This window comes from Antedon bifida, chromosome 10, assembly GCF_963402885.1.
Source record: "Antedon bifida chromosome 10, ecAntBifi1.1, whole genome shotgun sequence".
Taxonomy (NCBI): Eukaryota; Metazoa; Echinodermata; class Crinoidea; order Comatulida; family Antedonidae; genus Antedon; species Antedon bifida.
In genome coordinates, this window is record NC_136235.1 from 18,305,010 (window position 1) to 18,330,122 (window position 25,113).

Consider the following 25,113-nt stretch of genomic DNA (forward strand, 5'->3'; position numbering starts at 1 on the left):
CCTTTTGGCTCCACCTTTCCTGGCGACGATCCTTCCTGCCTACCAGGCATTGCCAAGACCAATATGTCGAAAGCGACATGGCATAACCACCACCAGCCTCCCTGTCACTTGATTCACCTCATCTAATCACCCACCCACATATATTATTACCACAAATTAATCCAGTTTTAAATCTACCATTTTTGATAACTACTGTATTTTGTATAGGTTTATAGTATAGGTTACTTATTCAGGGGACGTTTTGCCAAGAAATACATGTTTTAACACTAATTCAGGAACACCAAAAACACAAAGGTGTGATCTTCTTAATAGCTCTACTCTGTTTTTATACTTTTACATTATTTTATATTATTAAATCAGCCTGGTTAAAGTATAGTTACTTTACAGAGAACACTCCTATTATGGGCAGCATCTGAAGTGAAAAAGGGAAAATGTATTTTAACTATGGTTTTAATCCCTGGTTTAATTAGGTATTTCCAGCAGCAGGGATTTTAGACTGCTTTAAAATTACTGTCTTTGCTACTGTATGGCCTTTTCTTTTTGCTTTATTTGCTTTACTAATATCTGCTTAACACTTTAGACCAATATTGAGCCTTATACTTATAGTGCATCAGACAGGCCCCATGCCAAAAAAAAGCTGATCATTTAACTGAAAAACTAAATGACACAACCTTAAAATCTATCAATCAACCTCGTCATGTAATAATGTAAACAAAAACTTCCTAAAATACTTTGGAATTAATGAAGAAGGATATAATGGTAATGAGGTAAATGATAGGGTGAATGACCTACCAAGGTAGCTATAGAGGATGGGAGTTGATGTCCAAGAATATGATTCAGACAGTGTAATCATGGAGTAATATTCGCTGGGCTGCATAGCTTAGCTAGCTAGGCCTACCTAGCGCGATCGCTGGCTTAGCTAGGCTCGTGATTTTTTTGTTTTTTGCATATGAAAAAGACATTCCATAACTAAAGTATCTTAGGCAATAGAAACCATTGATTAAACTATGATTTTTCATAGTTTTATTATTATTATTATTGTCGGCAGTGTGGATTTTTCGTATGCCGACTAGGCTATGTGATATACCTATTTACATTGCCAGTCGGCAAATTGGAATCCAGCAAACTGGGAGTCGGCAAACTGACCAGATACCAATACAGCACCTCCTTAGTTGGGCACATAATACAAATTTATTTAATATTTATTGATAAAATATAGTGAAAAGTAATAACAAGGCATAAATAAAACCACCAAGGAAGAAAGGGCTCTAGAAAAAATGCAATGTGCTGTTTAAAAAAAAATGGCAAATGTTTTAACTGTTTTAACAAATTTGTTGAATGCTTGTAAATATTTTTTTATTTATAATTGTATGACTGAATAACAAAGGATATATTATATTCTGTAACTGCAAAACTAATTAAAGAATATTTAATGACGATATCACTAAAATTTAAAAGCATGTTCAATAAAAAAAAAGCAGAAGTTAATCTAGAAAAAAACTAGACAACACTTCCGTTTGAATTAGCAAATGTTAAAAAAAGAAGTTTATTTTTTAAAGTAGATAAACAGTTTTTTTAAAGTAAAGTTCCCATCAGTTCATTGTTCAAAATGTATACGTCATTAACTTTTCAGCGACAATGGCTGATAAAATTACTTTGTATATCGACGACCACCGACCAAAACTACTCAAATACTTGAGAAATAAATTAGAAATGATTTAGTACTTAGGAAAGAAGATAAAAGTATGATGTAAGTAGTTTAGTTAGAGTTGCTATGAATAGGTACACAGACTCATGAACAGTGTTAAAAATTAATGGTTATTATTTGTGAGATGTCAGTATAATAATTAGACACATGCTAGGCCTTGTTGACTTTAAGATGTTGCAACCTGTCCAGTACAAAAGGCCTTTTAAAGCACTTTGATAGATTCAAAAACCCACTAGAGAAACAAGTAGCTTTTGGCATTGTTTTCTGCTTAATGAATTTTACAGTGGGGAAGCACTTGCTGCGTATGCTTATTGCTAGATTGTTTCAAGTTAGTAAGTTCAGTATTGATTTTGAATTTTAGAAAGGTCTTCAGGTTTATGGGTAGGCCTACTCCTGCAATAGTCTTAATGATTTATATTGTTTTCTAACACCGGCCAATGTCTAACATTAAGTGCAGTCTCATTTTGATATTGCATGGTTTTAAAATGTTACCGATAAACTAAATTGTTTCAAGAAATAAGAAGAAAGAAATAGACATGGAAAAATCTAGAACCCCAATCACTTATTGGCTTGGTTGCAGTTTAAAAGAATTTTTTTAGTCACATGAAACGCGACTCTGCAGCTCACTATGTCGATCGTTGGTCGGTTGGTTTGTCAGTTGGTAAACACTAACTCAAATTTGAGCACGCGACTGCAGCCATGTACAGTATATGGCCTTGTTTACAATCATTTGTCTTTTTTTTGTTCTTTTTTTGGCCGGTCCTCATTTTTAACATCTTCCTGATTAAGTAATTAAGATAAAGATATTAACCTTTGACAATAACGTATTCACCTTAAGAAAGTACTTTGGTATAAACAAACAATTTATCACTTTATTATTTAATTAATATAATACTTAATGTGACAATACTTTGTCATGTAATTAATTTTGTTTATATCATAATGACCTATGGGAAAACCAGAGGGTCCCCACTGAACATATTTAGCAGCTAATTTCATATTGTGTTTACTTATTAAATATTATTCTCTGATAATTACTAAAACAAAATTAATAATATGTATACAAGAATAAGCCTTAATTATCTTGTAAGAAAAGATTTCAATTTAATATAATACAAACAATTAAGGATTCACCTTTATAATATTGTGGATACATAGTATAATCATTTTATTTTTATTCCTTTGCTTGAAACATGCCACCTCTTTAGATAATGTTCTTATTTTAGTACAATAAAGTTGTTTATTTTACAGTATTTTCATTTCAGTTCAAACAAATATATAAATTATATTGACATTTTTTTCTTTAGTGAAGAAATTATAGAAATAATTCCTTTTTAAAATGTATTCATTATTTATTTCACAAAATTTTAGGATATTAGTAGGCAGCATGAGCTAATTTTATGGGCCATCGACAAAAAAAAACCATAACAAAGAATTTAAACATATAAATAGGTTTTTTTATTATTCTATTATTCTATCTATTATTAATATTATTATTATTGTTAAATATTATTATTATTTTGTTTAATCAAATTGATTCTTGTTTAGTAAAAATAATACAAATCCAAATAAAGAAAATGAAGATCTGACATTTCGACCTTTATTAGGTCATCATAAGGAACATATTGATAATGCAAAGGAACAAAAATAATTGTAAACGTCCTAAGGGCGTTCAGGATAACCCACTTGTGTATCATTTAATTAGCAATTAAACAAACTTAACCCTTGTCAATTGTAATTACCCAATATTACTGAACAGTTCATGCTGGGGTGGTGGAACGTGGGTTGAGTACTGAGAAATCCCAGGCCTAAAAAACACATTCAATAAAAGTCTGTGTGTGTTATGTCCTAAAGCTCTGTCTACATTATCAAACTAGGTTCACAACAAAAGTGAGATGTGCCTAAATATGGCAGTAATATACCCAAATATGGTAGTGATATGACATCATGTCCATATGTGGGCACATCACATTTTTTTGTCACATAAAGTTTGATAGTGTAGACAGAGTTTAAAGTTTACCAGCAATAGATGCCCCCCAAATGGGGTTTGCTGTAAAGATAAGCATATATTCCCCTTGTTAATTTCATGAATGGGTGTCCGGTCTACTGTATTTAATAGGGATTGTGCCTCCAAAAGCATGCACAATTCAACATTAATTTATTGCAATATTTTGTGTTTTAATGTAAGTTTACTTTCATTTAATTTATTCATACCAATACAAACAGTAAACTTTATTACATAACAAATGATTTTCTTTTTAAATGATTTAATTGCGTAAGAAGAAATATTTAAATTTGAATATGTGAGATTTTTTTTTACTGCTCTGTTTGTCCATGGAGTTGCAACAATTTTTATTGGGTAATAATTACAAGGAAGGGTTATACAATAAAGACGCTAGCGGTTTTTACTTATAAATGTCGGCAAGAATGCACAGACCATATTATGTTTTTAAATGTAATATAGGTCATTGCTATTACATGTTATATTCATTTATTTTCTTCCTTTCGTCTACTGAATTAATAAACTGAAGTTATCCCTAATTTTACACATTCAATCCATTTTGAACAAAGCACTTACCTACCTAAAAATGTAATTTTCTAATATTTCCAATTCTAAAATGCATTTATATGAAATTCTAAAAATCCTGAATTATGACTATATCGATGAAAATATCAATATTGATAATAAATTGGTGTATAGACCTTGAGTTTTGATTTGATTGCAAGTATGCTCATAATAAATGTATTTATTTTATATACATTTATGCTTTTATTTCTATTATATTTAATGTATTAATGTAAAGCAGTGATACCTATATTGGAATAAATAAATAAAAACCTTAAAAGTTAATTTCTTAAGTTCAATCAACTTCTAGAATGTGGAAATATGTTTAATCCATAATTTTGGTGATTCCAATGGATTATAAATTGTTTATTACATAAAGGAGTTGAGGTAGAGTGGTAAGGACACTTGGCATAACACAGAAATACTCTGGTTCAATTCCTGATAAAAAAAGAACACTCCAAGCTGTCCACTCAGCTGTAAATGAGTACTGAATGAAAAATATTAGGAAGGATAAGGTGGCGTGGAAAGGAACTGGCCACCCTACCAGATAATGCAGAGGCTTAGTAAAATGAGCTCCTAACAGCTCATCCCCTATGCACAGAATAAATACAGGACTCGCCTTTACCTCTTACATAAAAACAGCAATTTACTATTCAATGTGTTCCTCTTTTTTAAGGTGAATTTTTGTTAAATAACAGCAGAAACCAGTTCCTATTTAGTGTTCTTTATGTAAACAGCAGAAAATTGAAATGCTTAATCAAATAACTGGTATATTAATGGCTGTATTATTTATTTGGTGTTTTTTTATCCTCAATTAAGAAATTTGGATTAGGCCTACACTATAAATGACAGGGGCTAAGATGGATCAGTACACCTTGTTAATCCCCTACTCTTCCTATGTGCCATGTTTTATATTGTTTAAAGACATTTTGAAGAGCAAGAATCTTTCTAGCTTAAAGGGTTATCCTTTGATTTGTCTTACTGTAATTTTTAGCAAATGTTGTTGATAATGGATCGCTATATTATAAACATACATCATGTAGAAAACCAGTTATCCTATCATCATCATCTTCCAAAGCATTGACTTTCATATCTCTGCCATTCATCCATGTTGTCTAAACTGAAGAGGTAGAAAGTAGCCAGCTCAAGTACGCCGTACATTACTAAACAACTACATATTAGTTGTGTTTACATTGTTTACCTAGAGTTAGTCCGCAGTAGAAAGTCAGCATATGGCTGTGTACAATCTAATCTGCACTTAAACGACACAAGAAGATGGCCCATAAAAACCAGCCTGTCAAGTGGTCAGGCTTTTAACTGGTTATAAGATGAAATGCTTCGTACACATGATAACGTTTAACCTATTACTTGGGGTAATGGAGATACTGTAAAGTACGTTCTTAAGTATCTTTGAATACAAAATAGATGTACACATGTTAGGATAGAATGAGATATAAATACACTGAAATTATATATTCAATTTAAAATATATTACTTTATTTATTGTATGAAAGAATGTCTCTTGTGGGACTCAAACCTGCAAGCTTCAATGTTAAACTCCAGAGCTACTAATACCACAGATTTCTACCTACAGACACCTTTCATAAACATCCCTCCAATAATAAAGGAAACCCAGAATGAATGAATGTAGTATAGTACAAATAATTAATGTTTATGAGTGCAATGGTACAATTATTTACATAATGTAAAAATATTGCTTTCCGTATAGTGCACTGAAGGAAAATATTTGTTCCATTGCATGAATAGAAAAGATTTACCCAGAAGTACCAACCTAAATGTAGTATAGTACAAATAATTAATGTTTATGAGTGCAATGGTACAATTATTTACATAATGTAAAAATATTGCTTTCCGTATAGTGCACTGAATGAAAATATTTGTTCCATTGCACGAATATTAACATTTATTTGTTTTATGTAACATAATTAGAGTGCATATATGAATAAACACACATAATACAAATTGCAAAACCAAAAATAAGAGTTCATAATCATCATTTTAGAGAGAAGATTTTCAAATTCATTTTCAAGAAGCAGTAAATCCAAAATGAGAAAATCAGATGGTACATTTTAATTATGTACAGGTAATCTAGTACTCTATGTTTAATAATTAAAGTGCTTTGTGCAAATCTAAGTCTTTTTGTTGGTAAAATCATTATCTTTCTTTCCATTGAATCTTTTTCTTCTGCTATTCTGTTTTTCCTTTAACAACTGAAGGATCATCTTTTTGTGTTTCCACTGTTTAAATGTGAGATATATAAGATTTTTTGAGTACAGTGAATATGAAAGATATGGTGCCCTCTATATGTGCATGCACACTAAATAGATGTACAGATTTTTTGTTTTATTGTCTGTTTTAAAGACAAAATGAAATGTTTTCAAAATTTGTTTGTGTAAACATCACAGGCACATTTGAGGATCTGTTTGTTTCATCTTTTAACCTTAATTAAGCAATATGCTAATTTATTAGAGGATGAATTCTCATTCCCTGTATGTTATATTGGATGTGTACTACTACCCATCACATTACAGGCCTAATATTAATATTATCTGAACAGTAGAAATTTCGTTTTAATACAGTTAGTAAAATAAAAACTTATATGAGTTTTGAATTTTAATTAAAACTGGTTATTGTTACAAATTTAATACGAGAATTATCATAAAAAATGTTACTCTATCTACACAATACTAGGATAGGTTTCAGGCGTGCTCAACTGGTATTCAAGCGTGATAGTGATACGATTCTCAATCAAGGAATGGTGTAATTAGTAGGTACTCGGCTTCATACCACAGAGGTATAGGTTGAAGTCATATACATTATTGTGATTATTAACAGGGGAGGAGTCAAGGGGCCCCAGTTTGGAAAATTATAATGCAAAAGATAAAGCTCTGTCTACACTATCAAACTAGTTCGACAAAAAATGTGTGATGTGCCGAAATATCGTAGAGATATGCTCAAATATGGTAGTGATATTACATCATCATGTCCATAGGCACATCACATTTTTTTGTCACAAAGTTTGATAGTGTAGACAGAGCTTAAGACATGAATTTAAGGTAAAAATAAGTACTTCATTCGCTGCTTATTCACACCTTCCTACCCTCTCTCAACTTAAAATCCACAATGCAGTAACCCTTGAGTTTTTAAATTGGGTTCCTCTGTACTATTCATAGGTGTTTTATAACCACCACGTGAAAGTAGGTCGGATATATAAGTGCATTTGTGTTTATTATGGGTGTAGCGGTCTCTTCCTTCATACAATTCCGCTTCACAGACCTAGTTTATTTTACCATTCTATCAGGCAGGTGTGACAGGCCAAACTGTTTATATTCAAAGTCGTCTTGTTTATATCATTCTAGGCTCAGATTTTGTTTCTTAAAATTCTAAACTTTTACTTCCAATTCTATTTCTGTTACTCTAGAAAAATATCTGCAATAAAAATAAAAATTTTTTTGTGTCTTCATAATTCATAAATAAAATGAATGATAAATGAATTGAATAGTAAAGTATTATTTTAATTAATTTTATATTTGTATTAATGTTTTATGAATCAAAAACAGATAACAATAAAATAGACTATTAACTTGTGGTTTATTCATTTTTCTATACAGATTGTTGTTTTATTGTTTTATAATTATTCATTATGAGAAAATCAAGAATTTGATTTTCAAATTAAATATTGGATTATTGAAATTTAAATTACTATTGGAATTAGATTATATTTTTATATAACTACATTTTGTCTATTTTTTAAAAATGGATGAAATATTATGAAATAATAATAATGGAAAAGTAACTGAAAACTTAAAATCCTAAAATTATCATTCAATAAAACATGTATTAATCATCATGTCCACTTTTTTTTATGTCCCATTCACATGATGTACTGTACAAGGTAGCATTGATAGCACTAGCTCCCATTCACATGATATACAGGTAGCATTGATGTAACACTAGCTCCCATTCACATGACGTACAATAAACATTGATGTAGCACTAGCTCCTATTCACATGATATACAATAAACATTGATGTAGCACTAGCTCCCATTCACATGATATACAATAAACATTGATGTAGCACTAGCTCCCATTTAAATGATGAACATCAAACATTGATGTAGCACTAGCTCCCATTCACATGATGTACAATAAACATTGATGTAGCACTAGCTCCCATTCACATGATGTACAATAAACATTGATGTAGCACTATTTATGATAACATCAGTCACAAACAGTGATTTTGCCAGATTGTAAGAGTCCGTAGAAGATTGATTCTTATGTTAACGGGTCATTTGTTGGTCTGACTTGATCATATCTTGTAAGATTGATGGTCTAGTTTTTCAGTGGGATGATACTCCTGATAGCGATTGTTGTGGTTCAAGTCTGTTTGTTTACATGACGTCAAATCACCTTCCAACTTGTTAATATTACTCGGTGTTAGGACACCGATCAAACTTGACAATTACGATTGTATGCACAGACGGTCAGGTTTGTTTGGAAATGTAGTAGGATGTAGAGTCAACGAGGAGACTGACATTCAGGTTGTGTTATCGGTCATTTTCAAATATTAGTCCGTCGTGATAATGGCGATTACTATGTTGATTTTGAATTCTATGTTTAGACAGAACGATAGCAATTTGGCAAGACGTTATCTTATAACATTATTATTATTATATGGAAAATATCTACTATATATTCTTAACACGCCCATACATATTGTAGAAAATATCTGTGGAAAATAATTTAATTCATTTGTATTTTTTAACATTTTTGTTAGTATTTATTGGTTCAAACAGAAGGACATTTTGTTGCCATTAGCAATTGTCTCTTTTCCACTGTAAAATAAATACATAATTATTCTTTTTTTATTATCATGAAATAGGACTTAGGAGCCAGTATTCTGAAATTCACTGTCAAACTTTATGTGAAAAAAAATGTGATATGTCCATATATGGACATGATGATGTCATATCACTATCATTTTTAAGCATATTACTACCATATTTGGGCACATCACACTTTTTTTGTCAAACTAGTTTGATAGTGTAGAAAGAGCTTAATATAGGTTTCAACACATTTCACAAATAATATGACAAAACATTTTTAATAATTATGATTTCCCATAACATTTACCTCAAACCACAGCAGCAATAAACAATACAACGCATATGAAAGCCAAACCAAGCAACAAAAGATATCTCTATAAAATGAATCCCAAAGGTAAATGCATCGCTACACGGCCGTAAAATAAAACGGCTCGTGACTACATCTCGTTTCGTGAAAACAGGCAAACAATCTTTATGTTGGCGGATTTATGTGTAGTGATCTAAACTGGATTTCACCTTTTTATTAGACTTCTTTTGGCATATGATTTCAAGAAATGACTGGTATTGATATATATCTGACAATGATCAACGTATTATAAAAAAGAAAATGATATTCCTAATAAAAATGATAGTATGAGATTAATGATTTATATCTCATTATCTCTTATAATTTGTATTGTTTGAAGGTTTTACACGGTGGATCAAATATTTGCAGTAACATGACACATTTTAGTTCATTAAAAGTGAAATATTTTATTATAAAAATCAAAATTGATATTATCTGTTGATGGGAGTGGCAATGTCCGATAACATACATGTTTGAGTCATGGTTTCGGATATGACAAATTCATAATGCTCCAAACGTCTTTTCTGCCATTGTCCAACAGGACAACCTCAGGTCAAAGTTAACAACCTCAAGTCAAAGTTTACAAAATATCATTGTACAAGTATTAATATTTAATCATAAATAACTGTACTTGATAATGTATTTATTTTTTTTCAAATTCATTAAAAAAAACTTACAAACAAAACATTTAAATACTGACCGAATCATTGACATATAAAAACGTGTACTTTACCATGTGTTCGCTCGCGTACCATCTAGTAAGACTTAATTATTACAAGAACTAAACATCAATAAAAGCAAGAGCGTTTAAGTTTATATCATCACTCTACTTAGAATAGGAGCTAGGAATTATCTCTGTAAAGATCTTAGCTTGTTAAATCTTGCTACGGTATAATTATCTTACGCCAGACACAAACTTATAATAATAAAACAGAAATTGATCGTAGATATTACAACTGCTCTTAAAACTAAGAATTTAAGGAGGGTTTAGCAGTGGAATAGGGTAATGAGGTACAAAGAGTAAAATGATTTAAATTAGATGCTTTTCATTGTTATATTTGGACATAATTCTATGTATAAATGATGGTTTTTATATATTTTCAAAGCACAATTAAATTTTGTGAAATATTTCTTAGTACTATAGATATCATGTAGATATTTAAATTGAAATATTAGTTAGAAGTGGAAGGGCCTTTTTGTAAAAGGGGAAAATGAGGGAAAGCTGTTCGCTCCCTTTCATACCTCTGTAACCCATCCTTGTAAATTATACAGACTGGTCAAAAATAATGTTTGCAATAGTCAAAAGCACATACAAAATATTCATAAAGAATAAACAACAAATTTATATATTTTTATTTTTAAAATGTTATGCACTATTTTTTGCAAAAAAGTTACTTGCCAAATACTGGTGAATGATCAAGAATCATTTGGATTCATTCCTTCATGATTTATACAACAAACTTGTTAGTATTCCTTTTATTAGGATCACCAGTTAGTGTTTCATTTTTGTCCATAACTTGATTTCATCCCAAGTATAGATAGGTATACAATACATGAATATTAAGCCAAATTATGGTCTAGTACCTAGACTAAACCACCTGCTATGTCAAAGTTCTGAACTTAAGGGAAAGACTACTGGATACTAGTAAAATTCGCCTTGTGTTGTGTAAGGAAATCTCACTCTACCTGAACAATGTGTTATCATATTATTTGTTTTAAGTAATAAGAATATCTCTCTTCTCCTCAAACTTGGTATGGTAAAAGCTAACTACTATAAAATGAATGGCAGATGAAGTATGGGACTAATGGATTGATACGGGAGGTGGTTGAATGATAGATGCATGATGAAGGCTAATGTAAATTTGGGTGGCATCAATGTCTGACAGACAGATTAGGATTAAATGCAAGATTTGTTTAATAAGATTGATTGTCTTTTTAAAATGATAAATAGAAGAGAGATGGATGTTAGATTAGATGGTAGATAGATTAGAAAGAGATAAATGGGTTCTTAATGGGTGGTTAGATGAGTAGGTGATGTATAGATGAGCGGAGCAAAGGAAACAAATGAAACATTGAGAGACAAATGAAGGAAAGGGTTGATGTGATGGATAATGCAGACATTTGTCCATTTTGTCATTGTCAAAGAATAACAGAGTGACATCTGAATAAATAAAGGATAAATAGAGAAATCAGAAAAAGCATGAAGAAATCAGGAAAATGATGAAGGATAAATAGAGAAATCATAAAAATGATGAAGGATAAATAGACAAATCAGAAAAATTATGAAGGATAAATAGAGAAATCAGGAAAATTATAAAGGATAAATTGAGAAATCAGGAAAATTATAAAGGATGAATAGAGAAATCAGGAAAATGATGAAGGATAAATAGACAAATCAGAAAAATTATGAAGGATAAATAGAGAAATCAGGAAAATTATAATGGATAAATTGAGAAATCAGGAAAATTATAAAGGATGAATAGAGAAATCAGGAAAATGATAAAGGATGAATAGAGAAATCAAGAAAATGATAAAGAATGAGTAGTGAAATCAGAAAAATGATAAAATAGCATTAGTTCATTTCTTTCAAGTAATATAGAATTTATTCTATGCCTGTTCAGTTAGATTAAAATAAAAGTATAAAACCAAACTAATTTTCAAGTTCCACACACTACAGTAATATCAAAAGATAATACAGAGACATATGGTATTTAATTTAATGAAAGATGAATTTACAATGAACATGTTACTTTAGTCAACAGAGATACTAAGCACCATCATGTAATTGAGTTATTATAAACATTGTTGCTGCTATAAAGTAATTAATCATCATTGTAAGGGTAAGTAAGAAGTTGATATTCACATGACGTTCACATTGCCATTGATTTACTGATGTCTAGATATGACGATATCTTCTGCAATCTTTTCACAGTGTGAAACATTTATCAAGAAATTACTGAAAAATGTAATGCCAAGGAACATGTGTAATTAAGAAAATAGAGTTAAAGGAAATGTTGCGTATCGTTTGTTTGAAAAGCTACGGTGAGGTTCACAGATAGCTTTTTCAGAAAATACATTAATATTTCTAACAGGTTTTTTACATTGTTTCTCTTTCTATGGATACTGAAAAATAAAAAAGAATGAATTTATTCTAACTTTATTTAGAGAGTGTACAGCTAAAACTATGTTCCGATATTTCAGTGGTCCTCTTTGATTTATGCAGTGTTGCTCTGTACCTGCAACAGGTTTCCAGGAACCAGACAAGTACAGTACTGCATCTGCTTTTCATCATTTTTCGATTGCCACCTTTTCTTTGGTTTTAAGAGTGTTATAATCTACAAGTAGAAACTATAAGTGTAAACAAAGCGAGCAATAATTCTGTGTTCTTAAACGAAGACTAACTTTAGTTCTGGCCTAAAGTTAAGATTTAGTCCAGGACTATCCTAAAACGGTGTTCTTGAAAGAGGACTAACTTTAGTCCTAGACTGAACCTGTATGTAGATAGTGTAACAAAGAGAGTAATAATATTACTGTATATAACCGAGAATTTTCTCTCATGGTAAGAAATTTAACAAAAAAATAGATGGCATGTTTATTTAACCTAATTAAAGGGTCTTTCACACCTGTTCCAGCATGGTTTTAGTCCGGCGCAGGAAAATCAAGTCGAACATCAATGTTTCGTTTTCACATGGTTATGCGCCAATTGATATGCGCAGAAAAAACATTAATATTTGATTTGCCGGCGCCGGATTGAAACCGTGCGGTAACAGGTGTGAAACACCCTTAATAGGAGGAGATTACACTCGAGCGTGAGATTACACTTGTGTATGATATATACTGGTTCAGTTTGTATTGTTTGAGAATGCTACTTTAACATTTCTTTGATGATAGGAGCTGTATATAGACTTAATATGTGAGCTTTATTTGTAAAGAAGACTACCTAAGAATTGACAATGTACGACTTCGAAGTGTAAATCATAGTGTAACAAAGATAATTCAGAATTTGGGGATAATAATATCTTTTACTGGTTGCGATTGTATCCGTTGATTTATGTCCTTGTATGGTATACAAATTTGTCAGATGAACTGTGATTTATTCATCTGATTGTCTTCATTGTTTACAAGACAATTGTCTACTACATGTTAAAGCTTTGTGTTATTTTTTACTTGCTCAACAAAATCTTTTACATTTATATATTTTTATGATATATCTAGGTCAAAAAATCATTGTTATTTTTCGACAACAATTAGAATTTGGAACACAAATTTGATTTTGTTACAAATTTGAATGCATCGTTAAACCTGTGTCCACAAAAGGCTCATCCGTACGTTTTACCCTTTTTCAGATTTATAAAGATCCTTACAATTATATTTATAACTTTTTAAATGCTATATTTAGGTCAATCATTTCAAATCATTTTCATTGTTCAATAACCTAGAATCAGTTAATCCTGTGTCTGCAAATATTACATTTTTTTGTCACATAAAGTTTGATAGACAGAGCTTAAGAGAAATTAGAATTATTTTTAAATTATTTTCAAAACTGACAATAAAAAAAAACGTAAAGCATTAAAAATCAAACAATTTTTGTGAGACGTGTAGAATGGTATTGAATATGCAACATTATGTAAACAGTGGTAATGAAAAGAAAAATTTCAACAACATTTCTTGATGAATTTCAGCGATAAAACATAAAGGTTTCGATATGACCTATTTCAAAGTAATATTAAAACATATAAAATTGATTCGATTTACCAAATTATTGTACTGAAATAATTTAATTATAAAAACAAATACTCTCCGGAGACTTGTTTAGTACAGAAAGAAAATTATATGTTGACATTCTCGTTAGAATAACAAAGGAAAGAAAATTCTTTCAATGCTTCGAGTACTGAAAGTGTGATGGCTTATGGGTAATTTATCAGTTTAACCTTTAATGACCTCTCGTTTTGATATTTAAGTCGATATAGAGGGAATGAAACCAGACAACTGACATTTTGTGCAAAAAAAAAACACTTTAATGCGATTGTGTCAAATAATTGTTGACGTCGTTATCAATATCATCATAGTTATAATCAAAAGAATTATTCTCAAATCCTGATATGAAATATTATTGTATCAATTATTTTGCTATTTATAAATATCTTTGAAAATCTGTATTCAAAATTGCTTCTCAATATTTCCACAAACTAGTAACCGGAAGAATAATTTTGAGGCAATATTTTGTTTGTCTTCTAACGAACAGAAGATTTTAAACTCTGCGAGCTTGCTTAGCTTTGGGGAAATGTCAAAACCACTTAAACGTGTGTTTGATGTGGCGAGAGCCAAATAAATGTGATATGTCAAGATCGACTCATTTCACTTTAGGCTACAGGCTTCAAACTCATCTAAAAAGCTACTGAGATACAGCTCTTCCATACACAGTGATTGACTTTTTATATCCGGCCACTGACTATGATTTCCATCAATTAATCATCGTGAGCATTCCCTCTGTAAATGCACGCGTATATATAGATATGTCGTTATTGATTCGGGACCAGTCAATACGGTCCCGGCACGTGTAATTATAGATTAAGAGGTCGTGATGTAGTTCAGCACGAGTATTGTGGATCAATGTGTGCCATTAGTTGCCGCGTTTGTTTTTGGCGGTCTCTCGTCTATTGACGTCATCATACGCTTAATTAACATTTACTATTCGCCAGCTGAAATAGGTGATCTGGCGGACTTATCACAAGCAGCGTAAGATAACGACAACAACTTACAATATCTCTGCGGCTTTTGCAATATTTAGAAGCAAATAAACGACTCCCTTTAGTAACATTTATATCCTTCAGGTCTCAATAGCCAGATTTAAACAATTATTTGAAGATATTCCCTCTTGAGAGAATAGACATATTATACTAATACTAATGGTATATTTTAATCAATTGAATATGCAAATTACTGTTTTAGAATATTATTTACTAAATTTGTGAAATGTGTTTAAAAAAAGAAAAACGCCATAAAAAAAATAGTGTATTTATTACATTCATATCTGCATGTTCAAATACCAAGAATATGTATATGAAATATTGCTTATGACAAGTTAATTTATTGTAACAAATTTAGTTTAATAATTAATAATGAATTATTAATTGCTTTTTTAAAATCTAAATATTCATTTATTTTGTTTTTTATTTTAGTTATTTGATTTTTAGTTATTTTTATTATAAACAGAGTAATTTTGTGTCCCTTATAAACTTTGGAATTATTTGTTTAAACTGAAATAATTTTTAAGGCAGCTAATGGATACCAATGTTTACTTTGTAATTAATTTGTTTAATTATTAAATAAGTTACTAATGTTTACTCAACTGTAACAACATTTGTTTCAGCAACAATCACTTGTCAGCAACACAAATATTTACTTTTATTAATGAATAATTTATGAGCGAACCATGCTTCTTGGCTAACCCATTAGGCACTACATCTATTTAACCACTGTCATATGTAATAATCAATACATTTATTAATATTCCCTGTAGCTTTTTAATATTTTAAAACCCCCATTTTTCACAATCGTCATCTATTGAAACTTATTGTAAGAACAATTATGTATTGTATGTTCAAATTTTTATCTATTTATTTATTTATTGTTTGTTAATAATGTTTTAAGGATTTTTAATGTAACTGAACTTTAAAAAAAACAAGAAATATAATTGAGAATATACCGTATTGGGTTTCTCTTGTTTCAGTCTTGAATATTATATTCTAAAAATCAATATAGTATCTTTTATTTCTTCAACACTTTTAAGAGAAAATTTAAATGCTAATTGAAATTTACAAACTTATTTCATGTTTTGTAAACCATGGAGAAATAAATAACTTATTTCTCCATGTGTAAACTAAGCATTGGTGTGAAGCTTAAGCTCTGTCTACACTCTCAAACTTTATGTGACAAAAAAATGTGATGTACCCATATATGGACATGATGATGTCATATCACTACCATATTTGGGGATGTCACTACCATATTTGGGCACATCATACTTTTTTTGTCAAACTAGTTTGATAGTGTAGACTTTGAGATTTGAACCCATGACTTAAGAATGCAAACATAATAATTACCGTGTCAATTTATTTAATTTGTAATCTTTTATGAATATATTGTTTCATTTAATTCATTTTTTTTATAGAAAAAGAAAAGGAGAAAGATGGTTCAACAAGAATGTCTCTAGAATCAAGATTTCCAGAAAAGAACTGGCAAGAAGCAATTTCATTTTTCAAAGGAACCTCATGACAACTGTTGACGTCATTTCAAATGTAACAAAACATGTTGCTATAGAAAATGCTGTTTCTATGACAGTGGCTGAAAGTTTCATTGTGATGTGTTACCATGGTAATAAAAACAATATAACTTTTGAGGAAAGTTATTGATAACAAAAAAAAACTTTGACAGTAGTATTGTTTTTATGGAAATTGATGTTTCTATTGGTCGTACTTGGTGATGTTACTATGGAGACAAACATTATGTTGTAACAGTAATGCGCTCTGATATGAAAGAAACTAAACTGTTGAAAGTTGTGCTCAGTGTTAAAAATTAGCAACCAACAAGTGTGCCAAACAAAATAGTCTTGCTAGGATGCTCTGCTGAAATATAAGCTAAAAGTCAATTTTATGACAAAAAAAATAAATATGCAATTTTTAAAAGCTGCATTTAAAAGTTTTTTCTCCAATTTTGCTACTTAAATATTTTTTAATTTTTTTTTTAAACTCATACAAATCTACCGAATTTGTATACCTTTTCCAAGGCTTTAGTAAAAAGATACTTACAATAAAACTCCTTTTTTTTTGACACCCTCATTCAGGGGACACCCCTATTTATGGTCACCCCTGTTCAAGGGACACTCTTATTAAGGGGACATCCCTATCAAGAGGATACTGGTATTGGTAATTGAAAGATGAGCAATATATGCTTTAACACTACAGCCAACCCCTATTCAATGGACACCCCTATTAAGATACACTTTGTTTTGGTCCTGGAGGTGTCCCCTTAATAGAGGTTCTACATTATTATCATCTTACATCTATATTATTATAGAATGTTAAATAGTGGTTGTATTTAACATACATACAGTAATCAGAGGCACCTGTAGAATTCAACCTCCTGTAAGAACACTAGGGCGTGACATTGAGGATGACAACTATTGATGTCACATCAACAACCCCAGGCAAAGGTTTAATTCAATTAAAAGGTGCCTCATCAAGCCAAACCTTCACCCTCCATTAATCAAACATTGTTGGTACAAAACGCTCAAATCACCCTTTTTTAAATTGCTATTAAGCAGCTAACATAAACAGAATAATCAATTCATTGTTCTAATGTCAAAATATGTTTGTTTTTTAACTTTTCAAAGTCCTAGCTTCATTAACAACCGAGATACCTTGAAATAATTGTATATATATATATATATATACTGATTCACCTGTGACTGGTCTAAAAAGAAATATGTTCTAATTTAAGACATAGAGTTAACAAATAAAAATGTAACAGATAATGTTGATGTTCAGTATACTGTACTAGTTGCCGTCGATCTTGAGTGTGTCGCCCTCTATTATTCTAATAACATCTTTTGTAATGGTTTAACGGTTTGAGCAGCAGATTATTAGAGCATTACTAAAACAACTGCAGTTTGTCTTCAAGATTTATAAAACAAAACTCTGAAATCCTGTTGTTTCTGCGTCTTTAATTTACGCCAAAGCCAATGTCCTCGTAAAATCCGTGGAAACATGAACACTTCCCGAGCGGATTACACTTTTTTTTTTATTAAAAAGAATACAGCAATATTTGTATGTACGCAAGATTTAGATTTAAACTTTTAAAAAGGAAATCTATCCATTGTAAAATATGAGTTAATACTTTATGTCCGTACTGGCGTTTTTGCAATGTATTAGTGAGTTATCCTTTTGAGCGGTTATTACGAGGCTAATCAACATTATACATACAAACAACATGACTTTGTATGGCGTATAACGCTCTGGGTTTATTATAAACTAAAGCTCTGTTTACACTGTCAAACTAGTTTTTTTAAAAAGTGTGATGTACCCAAATATGATATGCCCATATATAGGAACATCAGATTTGTTTTTGTCACAAAGTTTGATAGTGTAGACAGAGCTTAATATTTATTTTGTCATTGAAAATGTACTATGTATTGTATTCTGATTGGTATATGATTGGAACCCCCATTAAGGGGACACATTCAGGACCAAAAAATTGTCCTTTAAAAATAGGGGTGTCCCCTGAATAGGAGTGTACTGTATTAACAATAACATACAATGTTTATATTATACGGAAGGTATAGTATTGTATAAGCTGTGTAATGTATTATATATATATATATGTTTACTATGCACTATGTTTGAGTAAAAAACAGTAAAACCCCTATTAAGGGGTAACTCCAGGATTCAACAAAGTGTCCCCTTAATAGGGGTTGGCCGTAGTGTTAAAACATATACGGTACTTCCCCACGTTTCATGAAAATATGTCCCCTGTATTAGCTGTAGTCTACTGTATACAGATCTTATAGTATACCACATACTATGCTGTATATATGCATTATGGTATACAATATACAAACAAATGTAGGTTTTTTTTTAATGGGGGTAAGGGGGTGGGGGAATGGTGGTACACATAGTGAATTCTGTGTGCATTATTACTGTATACAATAATGTGTACTGTACATTACATACTGTATACATCTAAATGTAGCAGAACTTTAGTTTAATTAATTTCCAAAGGCATTTATTTCCAGATAATTAAATATCTGAAAATGCATTTTTTAAACCAAATTTGTGACAAATTGTATATTTAGTTAATGGATTTTATGCTGTATAATTGTAATGTATTTATTAATATTTTTATCTATTGTTATACCAAAGTTTTTGTTTGTTTAGACTTAAGTTTACACTAATGAATATAATCATTTATGAGTCCACATACACATTTCTAATTGGATATACTATTTATAAAACTATAATGGTTATTGAAAATATTTAGTTATTATTATTATTATTTCTTTTTGCAAGCCATAAAACATAGGCTTGTATATTACGTTCGTTATATTAATAATAATTTATCATTTCTTCATCAAATTATTAATTAGGATTTGTAATAACGTGTGATTAACTATGGATTAGTACAGGACTAGGTAAGATTAGCTTTATCCCTTTTCTTTCTTCGTTGTAATTAGTTTCGTGTTGTTGAAAAAAAAATCAATATTTTCTTTTACAGAACCGCCATAACTGATATAGAATGTTTAAAACATTATGTAATAAACATTTACATGATTGTAGTTTCATAAAGAGGAAAATTACAAGTATAGTACAATTAATTAACAATAGGCCTAACAGAATTTAGACATTTTAAAGCATAAATGTTAAAATTTTACATTGTCTTAAAGTTTAATTCGGTTTTTTTCCGAAATAAAAGCGGTTATGAAGGCCTTCGGAAGTGGCCTTTCAAAAGTCGCTGTTAATGTTATGTAATAAAATACGGTATACATAAACAAAATTAATCTGGAATTCCACTCATACATTAATAACAAATTATATAATTCAAACAATCAACATTTTAAAGATGTATGGTCCCCCAAAAACATGAAAATGAAGAGAAATAAAATCAGACTTTAAATAAACCTTTTGCAGTTTTAATACAGTTATCCACTTCTGTAAAAATAATTATAATTATTTCACTTATAAAAAGACAAAAGAAACATTTAATTTAAAATATTAAAATGGCATATTCAATGAAAAAAATTGAAAAAAAAGATTAGGGAGACAATATCTTTAACATTTTAAAAAACATAGCATAAACGTGAATTTATGATATTTTATTTAAAACAAATAAATAATATTAACATTAGTTTGCGTGTGTGTGGCCGTTTACGGTATATTATCATCCGTTAATAAAAACACCTTATTACAACGAAGCCCAGCAAATCGTAGATGGGTCATTGGCTACGTTATATGATGATAGTAATATGACAAAGTTATTGTCAATAAAGTTGATAAAACAGATGTTTAAATTAATACCATATTACGGTAGTTTTTAATCTAAAATATTAAATTTCAAATATGACATCTGTTTGTTACATCACAGCGCGCGTATACTACCGTTATTATTTTTTCACATGTTTATTTTTATTTTTTTTGACAAATTCGTTTTCACCTTTATACGAGATCAAACAATATTTTTACATAATAAACTGTATTCATCATAAAGGTACGAAAATCGTTAGTTAAAATATCCTTTTAAAAAAATAATAAAAATACATTTAAAATACTTATAAATGCACACCATTTTTAAATCTTATATTAAAAAGTTTTCTTGAATTTCGAATTAAAAATAGACCCGTAATACAAACTTAGACAGCCCCCACCAACAACTAACCCACTTAGCCTCCCCTTAATGTGAGCATGGAGGAAAAAATGTAATAAATTATTTTTTCCTCCGATTGTTGTTATTTATAGTAAATGTTTAAACAATAATTTTGCCAATAACATTTATTTTCGTGAAAATCTTGTAATAATGTTTGCGTGCTTATGGCGCCTTGTCTGACAAGCGATGTAAATCTTAACTGTGTTATAAAAAAAAATATAATAATTGTGTATATAATAATACTAATTGCCTAACTGACGCACATAAATTAAGTTTAATATTACGGGTTTAGTTTTGGCGAGTGCAAAAGGTTTTTTTTTTTCTTTCAGGTTGTAAATTTTGCCGTTTTAAGAAAATAAACTTGAGCCATATTTGTTAATTTATTTTGCGTCGTTGATTTTATTGTGTAATATATGTGTATTGTTTTAATACTAGGAATATTCTACATGACTTTAGATAATGATATGGTAACGGTATGATGTAGTAGTATGGTATAATGGTAATGAATGGTCGCTGATGTTTTTCGGTTTTTCGGTCGATGATGCTTTTCGGTCGTTGATATTTATCGGTCGCTGATGTTTTTCGGTCGCTGATATTTTTAGGTCGCTGATGCTTTTATGTATAAACTGTTCCACAGCCACTGTATTGGTTTTATTTTCTTGTAAATGTAGTTTGTATATACTTACATTGACGGCATTACTATAATAGCTCACGGCGTTTGGCCGGCAAAAGCCGTTGTTTCGTTGCTATGAGGACTTGTACTGTAGTAGGCAAATTAATATTTTGCTCTTAATATTGGAGAGTTAAGTATAATGTATTAAAAATGGAATTTAAATTTAAAAAACCCCTGTCCACATTATGACTAAAATTAGGTTAAATATAAAATCAACTTTGATAAAATTTTCATGAAATTATACGGTATCGTTGGAATGTTACGGTATAGGTCTATAATGACATATTTATCGTCTAGTATGCCTTCTGTGAAAGATATAAATATATGGTTTATAGGACCTAAACATAGTTGTATTTGTCTTATCATTACTTTAAAATCTTTGTTTTACTAAAGTTTTGTTTAACGCCTTTATTATAAAGTATCCATTGTTTCATAAGTTAGTCATTGTTTTGTTGATTTCTCTCCTTTTCTTTTTTTGATCATCAGCGCCTTAATAGCTGCCATTTGGATAAGAATCTTTTCCAAGACATTAACGATGTTTTAACATCTTTCGCTTCTTAGCATCCTAACGCGTTATCAACCGATTTTAGTTTTTGGCAGACTTTCCTAAATGTTAAAGCGACAAACCGAGTCGTAGAATAGTGCGATGACTAAAAAACTGCGTATTGTTTGCGCGCGTATTATACCTATAAATTATAAAACGCCTTGTTTTACAGACAATCACTGAGTATTATCAGAAAGAGGATGTTTGTATTTCTAACTTTAAATATTGTAAAAAAAAATATATTATTTTGTTAAAACTGATAACTGGCTCTTTAAAATTAAGGAGTCTGAGTGACGACATCGGCTTCGCCTCACTGCAGCCTCCACGAGCAAGCTAAATCCCCCACTAATGATAATCGTTTTGTTTTTATCTCCTCTGTGTCTGTCGCATCCAAGCGCGATTTGTGATGGTAAATTACGACTGCATTACGCGAGTAACGCGAGGTGATACAGCTCAATCTATGATATTATGCCGTGTTTTAAGCTAAAGGGATTTACTGCAATACATTGTACTTTGTACTTTTTTCACAATGGCAAATTGAATGCCGGTTTCATGAAATATTGTGTACATTCTAATTATTGATACGTTTTGTGTGAAAAAGATACATTAAGATGAAAGCAATGGAAAAGACCGATTGAATATAATAATGATCATTTTATTGTGACTGATTCGGTAATGATAATGAATTCTTATTCAATATAGCGCGTAATTACTCAGTCTCATGGGTTTGATGATATAAAACAAGAATAGACTAGGTAACACACTTTATAACAACGATGTATAATTCATAATGGCGTACTAATACATAAATCTATTACAGGCTGAGTAGGCCTATAGCGTATGTTTCACTACATTTTCGTAAAATAGCGAACTGTATAAACTTTAGGCCTATGTGACAAAAAAGTTGATGTACTACCCAAATATGGTAGTGATGTGCTCAAATATGGTAGTGATATGACATCATCATGTCCATTTTTTATCACATACAGTTTGATAGTGTAGACAATTCTTTTAAGATTGGTATTCCACATTCCATTTTGTACGAAATAACCATGATTCGCTCAAATTATGGCTGTTCCCTTTTCCCTACATTACGCGCCTGATAAAATACAAACCAGTATTCCCGACTTTCACTACTTGTTACCGTATTCTATATATTCGTATTACATATTAATATGACCTTCTACGTCAGATCAGAGCGTTATTGTTGATGAAAACATTGCTAGCGGAGTTTGCGCTCTCCTGAGAAATTCACGTTGACGTTCGCAAACAGGTTGTCGGTGGTTGCTTATTGTTACAAAGCTAATTAATTTGACCGAAGCGCAATCAATCGAATCCCGGAGGAGATTATCGTCAGTTGGAAGTCGTCGTATCAAGTTTTTGAGATCTGCCGATTGTTTGACATATTATTATCATTGAACGTGAGCGATGGAGAAGATGAAGGGAGTGGTTGTGACGATGATTGATCACGAATAGGGTGTTTTTTAGAGGGAGTGGTGGTTGGCACACAAGAGTTTTCTGGTGTGATGAAGAAGAGAGAGTGCTGGAAGGGAGTGGTTGTAACGTCATGATGATTGATCACGAATAGGGTGTTTATTAGAGGGATTGGTGGTCGTGGTTATTGGCACACAAGAGTTTACTGTTGTGATGAAGAAGAGAAAGCTGGAAGGGAGTGGCTGTGACGTCATGATGATTGATCACGAATAGGATGTTTATTAGAGGGAGTGGTATGGTCGCTGTGGTTGACAGAGAAGAGTTGATGTTGGTCTCACGGCAATTGGTGACAAAGACGAGGATAACGGTGATAGAGAGCTGAATAATAGAAGAAGTAGGCCTACACAAACAGATAATACAGGGATTTATTTCGAAAAATGCCCAAATTATTTTAAGATTCAATTATTATGCGCATATTGCTTTGTATCATCTTATAGAGCCAAAGTAATCAAATTTGTCGAAAATTAAAAGGGTCGAAATTTTGCCATTTTTGGAAAAATCCCTGTAGCATACTATGCATGCATGGACAAGGATACAATGGAGTCATGTCAAGCAACGGTGTAGTAGAGAGTGATGATGCCATAGAAGACATACTGACAGGAGAAAAAGAGCTGGTGTCATGTCAAAACAAATATACTGCTCTTTTTATCCACAAAATTGGTCTGGTTTTATTTTGTTGTTTCGAGTTGTTAATTTTTAAGTGTTGACTTGCCGTTTCACTATTCCTGCGTAACTTTAGGCCTATAGTATGCAAATGAATTAACATCTTTGTACCGGTCTTCACAAATATCATTGAAAAATAATATTTAAGTTTAATGTGATGGATCGGAAAGTTTCCAAGTTTCTTTTATTAAGGCATTATTGGTGGTGTATTATGTCGCATTGCTATTGTTCACGGGCGTATTTGCATATCAGGTGAAGCATTATATTGAGTAGGCTGCGCGAGTGTTGTTTCAGCAGAAGCATTTTTAGTTGTTGTCTAAGTAAGTATAGTATAAAGACTATAAAGAATAATCATAAATTGCGTTTATCATTTCTTTTCGTTACACTTAACTTCATAACGCACAGATAAGAATAAAAACGTTATGATTGATGTTTAACGACATATATAGATAACTTCACAATTACAATCAAAAGTCTATTATTGATGGCAGTAATTACAATAATACCTGGACGTTGATTAATGACAGCTAATTATGATAAATATCACAGTGCTGTATCTTCACATATGACAATATGTGTTCAGTATCATAGAACAATTCATAATACAGCATCCCATGTGTATCACATGTGGTACTGTTGCATTTGACGCCACGCATTCCTGTTTATTTTATCCATATAATCGGGTTTTGTCGAAATGGTTTTGTATTCAGATGTGAAAATGAAACATAATAATGCCTATAAATTACTCACGTGACGCATCAATCGGTATCTATAAATCGCACGCCTTACGCGCGTCGTCGAATTTACATTTTTTTGTACCACAGTTAAACCTCGATTAAGCTATATCTG

General features: G+C 30.7%; 1 protein-coding gene across 4 annotated transcripts in view; it reads left to right on the plus strand.

Moving 5' to 3' along the window:
* LOC144853575 (S phase cyclin A-associated protein in the endoplasmic reticulum-like) overlaps positions 1-19,094 on the plus strand; it is a 90,852-nt gene extending 71,758 nt beyond the window's left edge. For all 4 annotated transcript variants that reach the window (XM_078711284.1, XM_078711287.1, XM_078711286.1 and 1 more), the window contains one exon: positions 16,647-19,094. In XM_078711284.1, the coding sequence (XP_078567410.1) occupies positions 16,647-16,750 (104 nt within the window). In that variant the 3' untranslated portion in view covers positions 16,751-19,094. The remainder of the gene's footprint in view (positions 1-16,646) is intronic.
* The last annotated feature ends 6,019 nt before the right edge of the window (positions 19,095-25,113 follow it).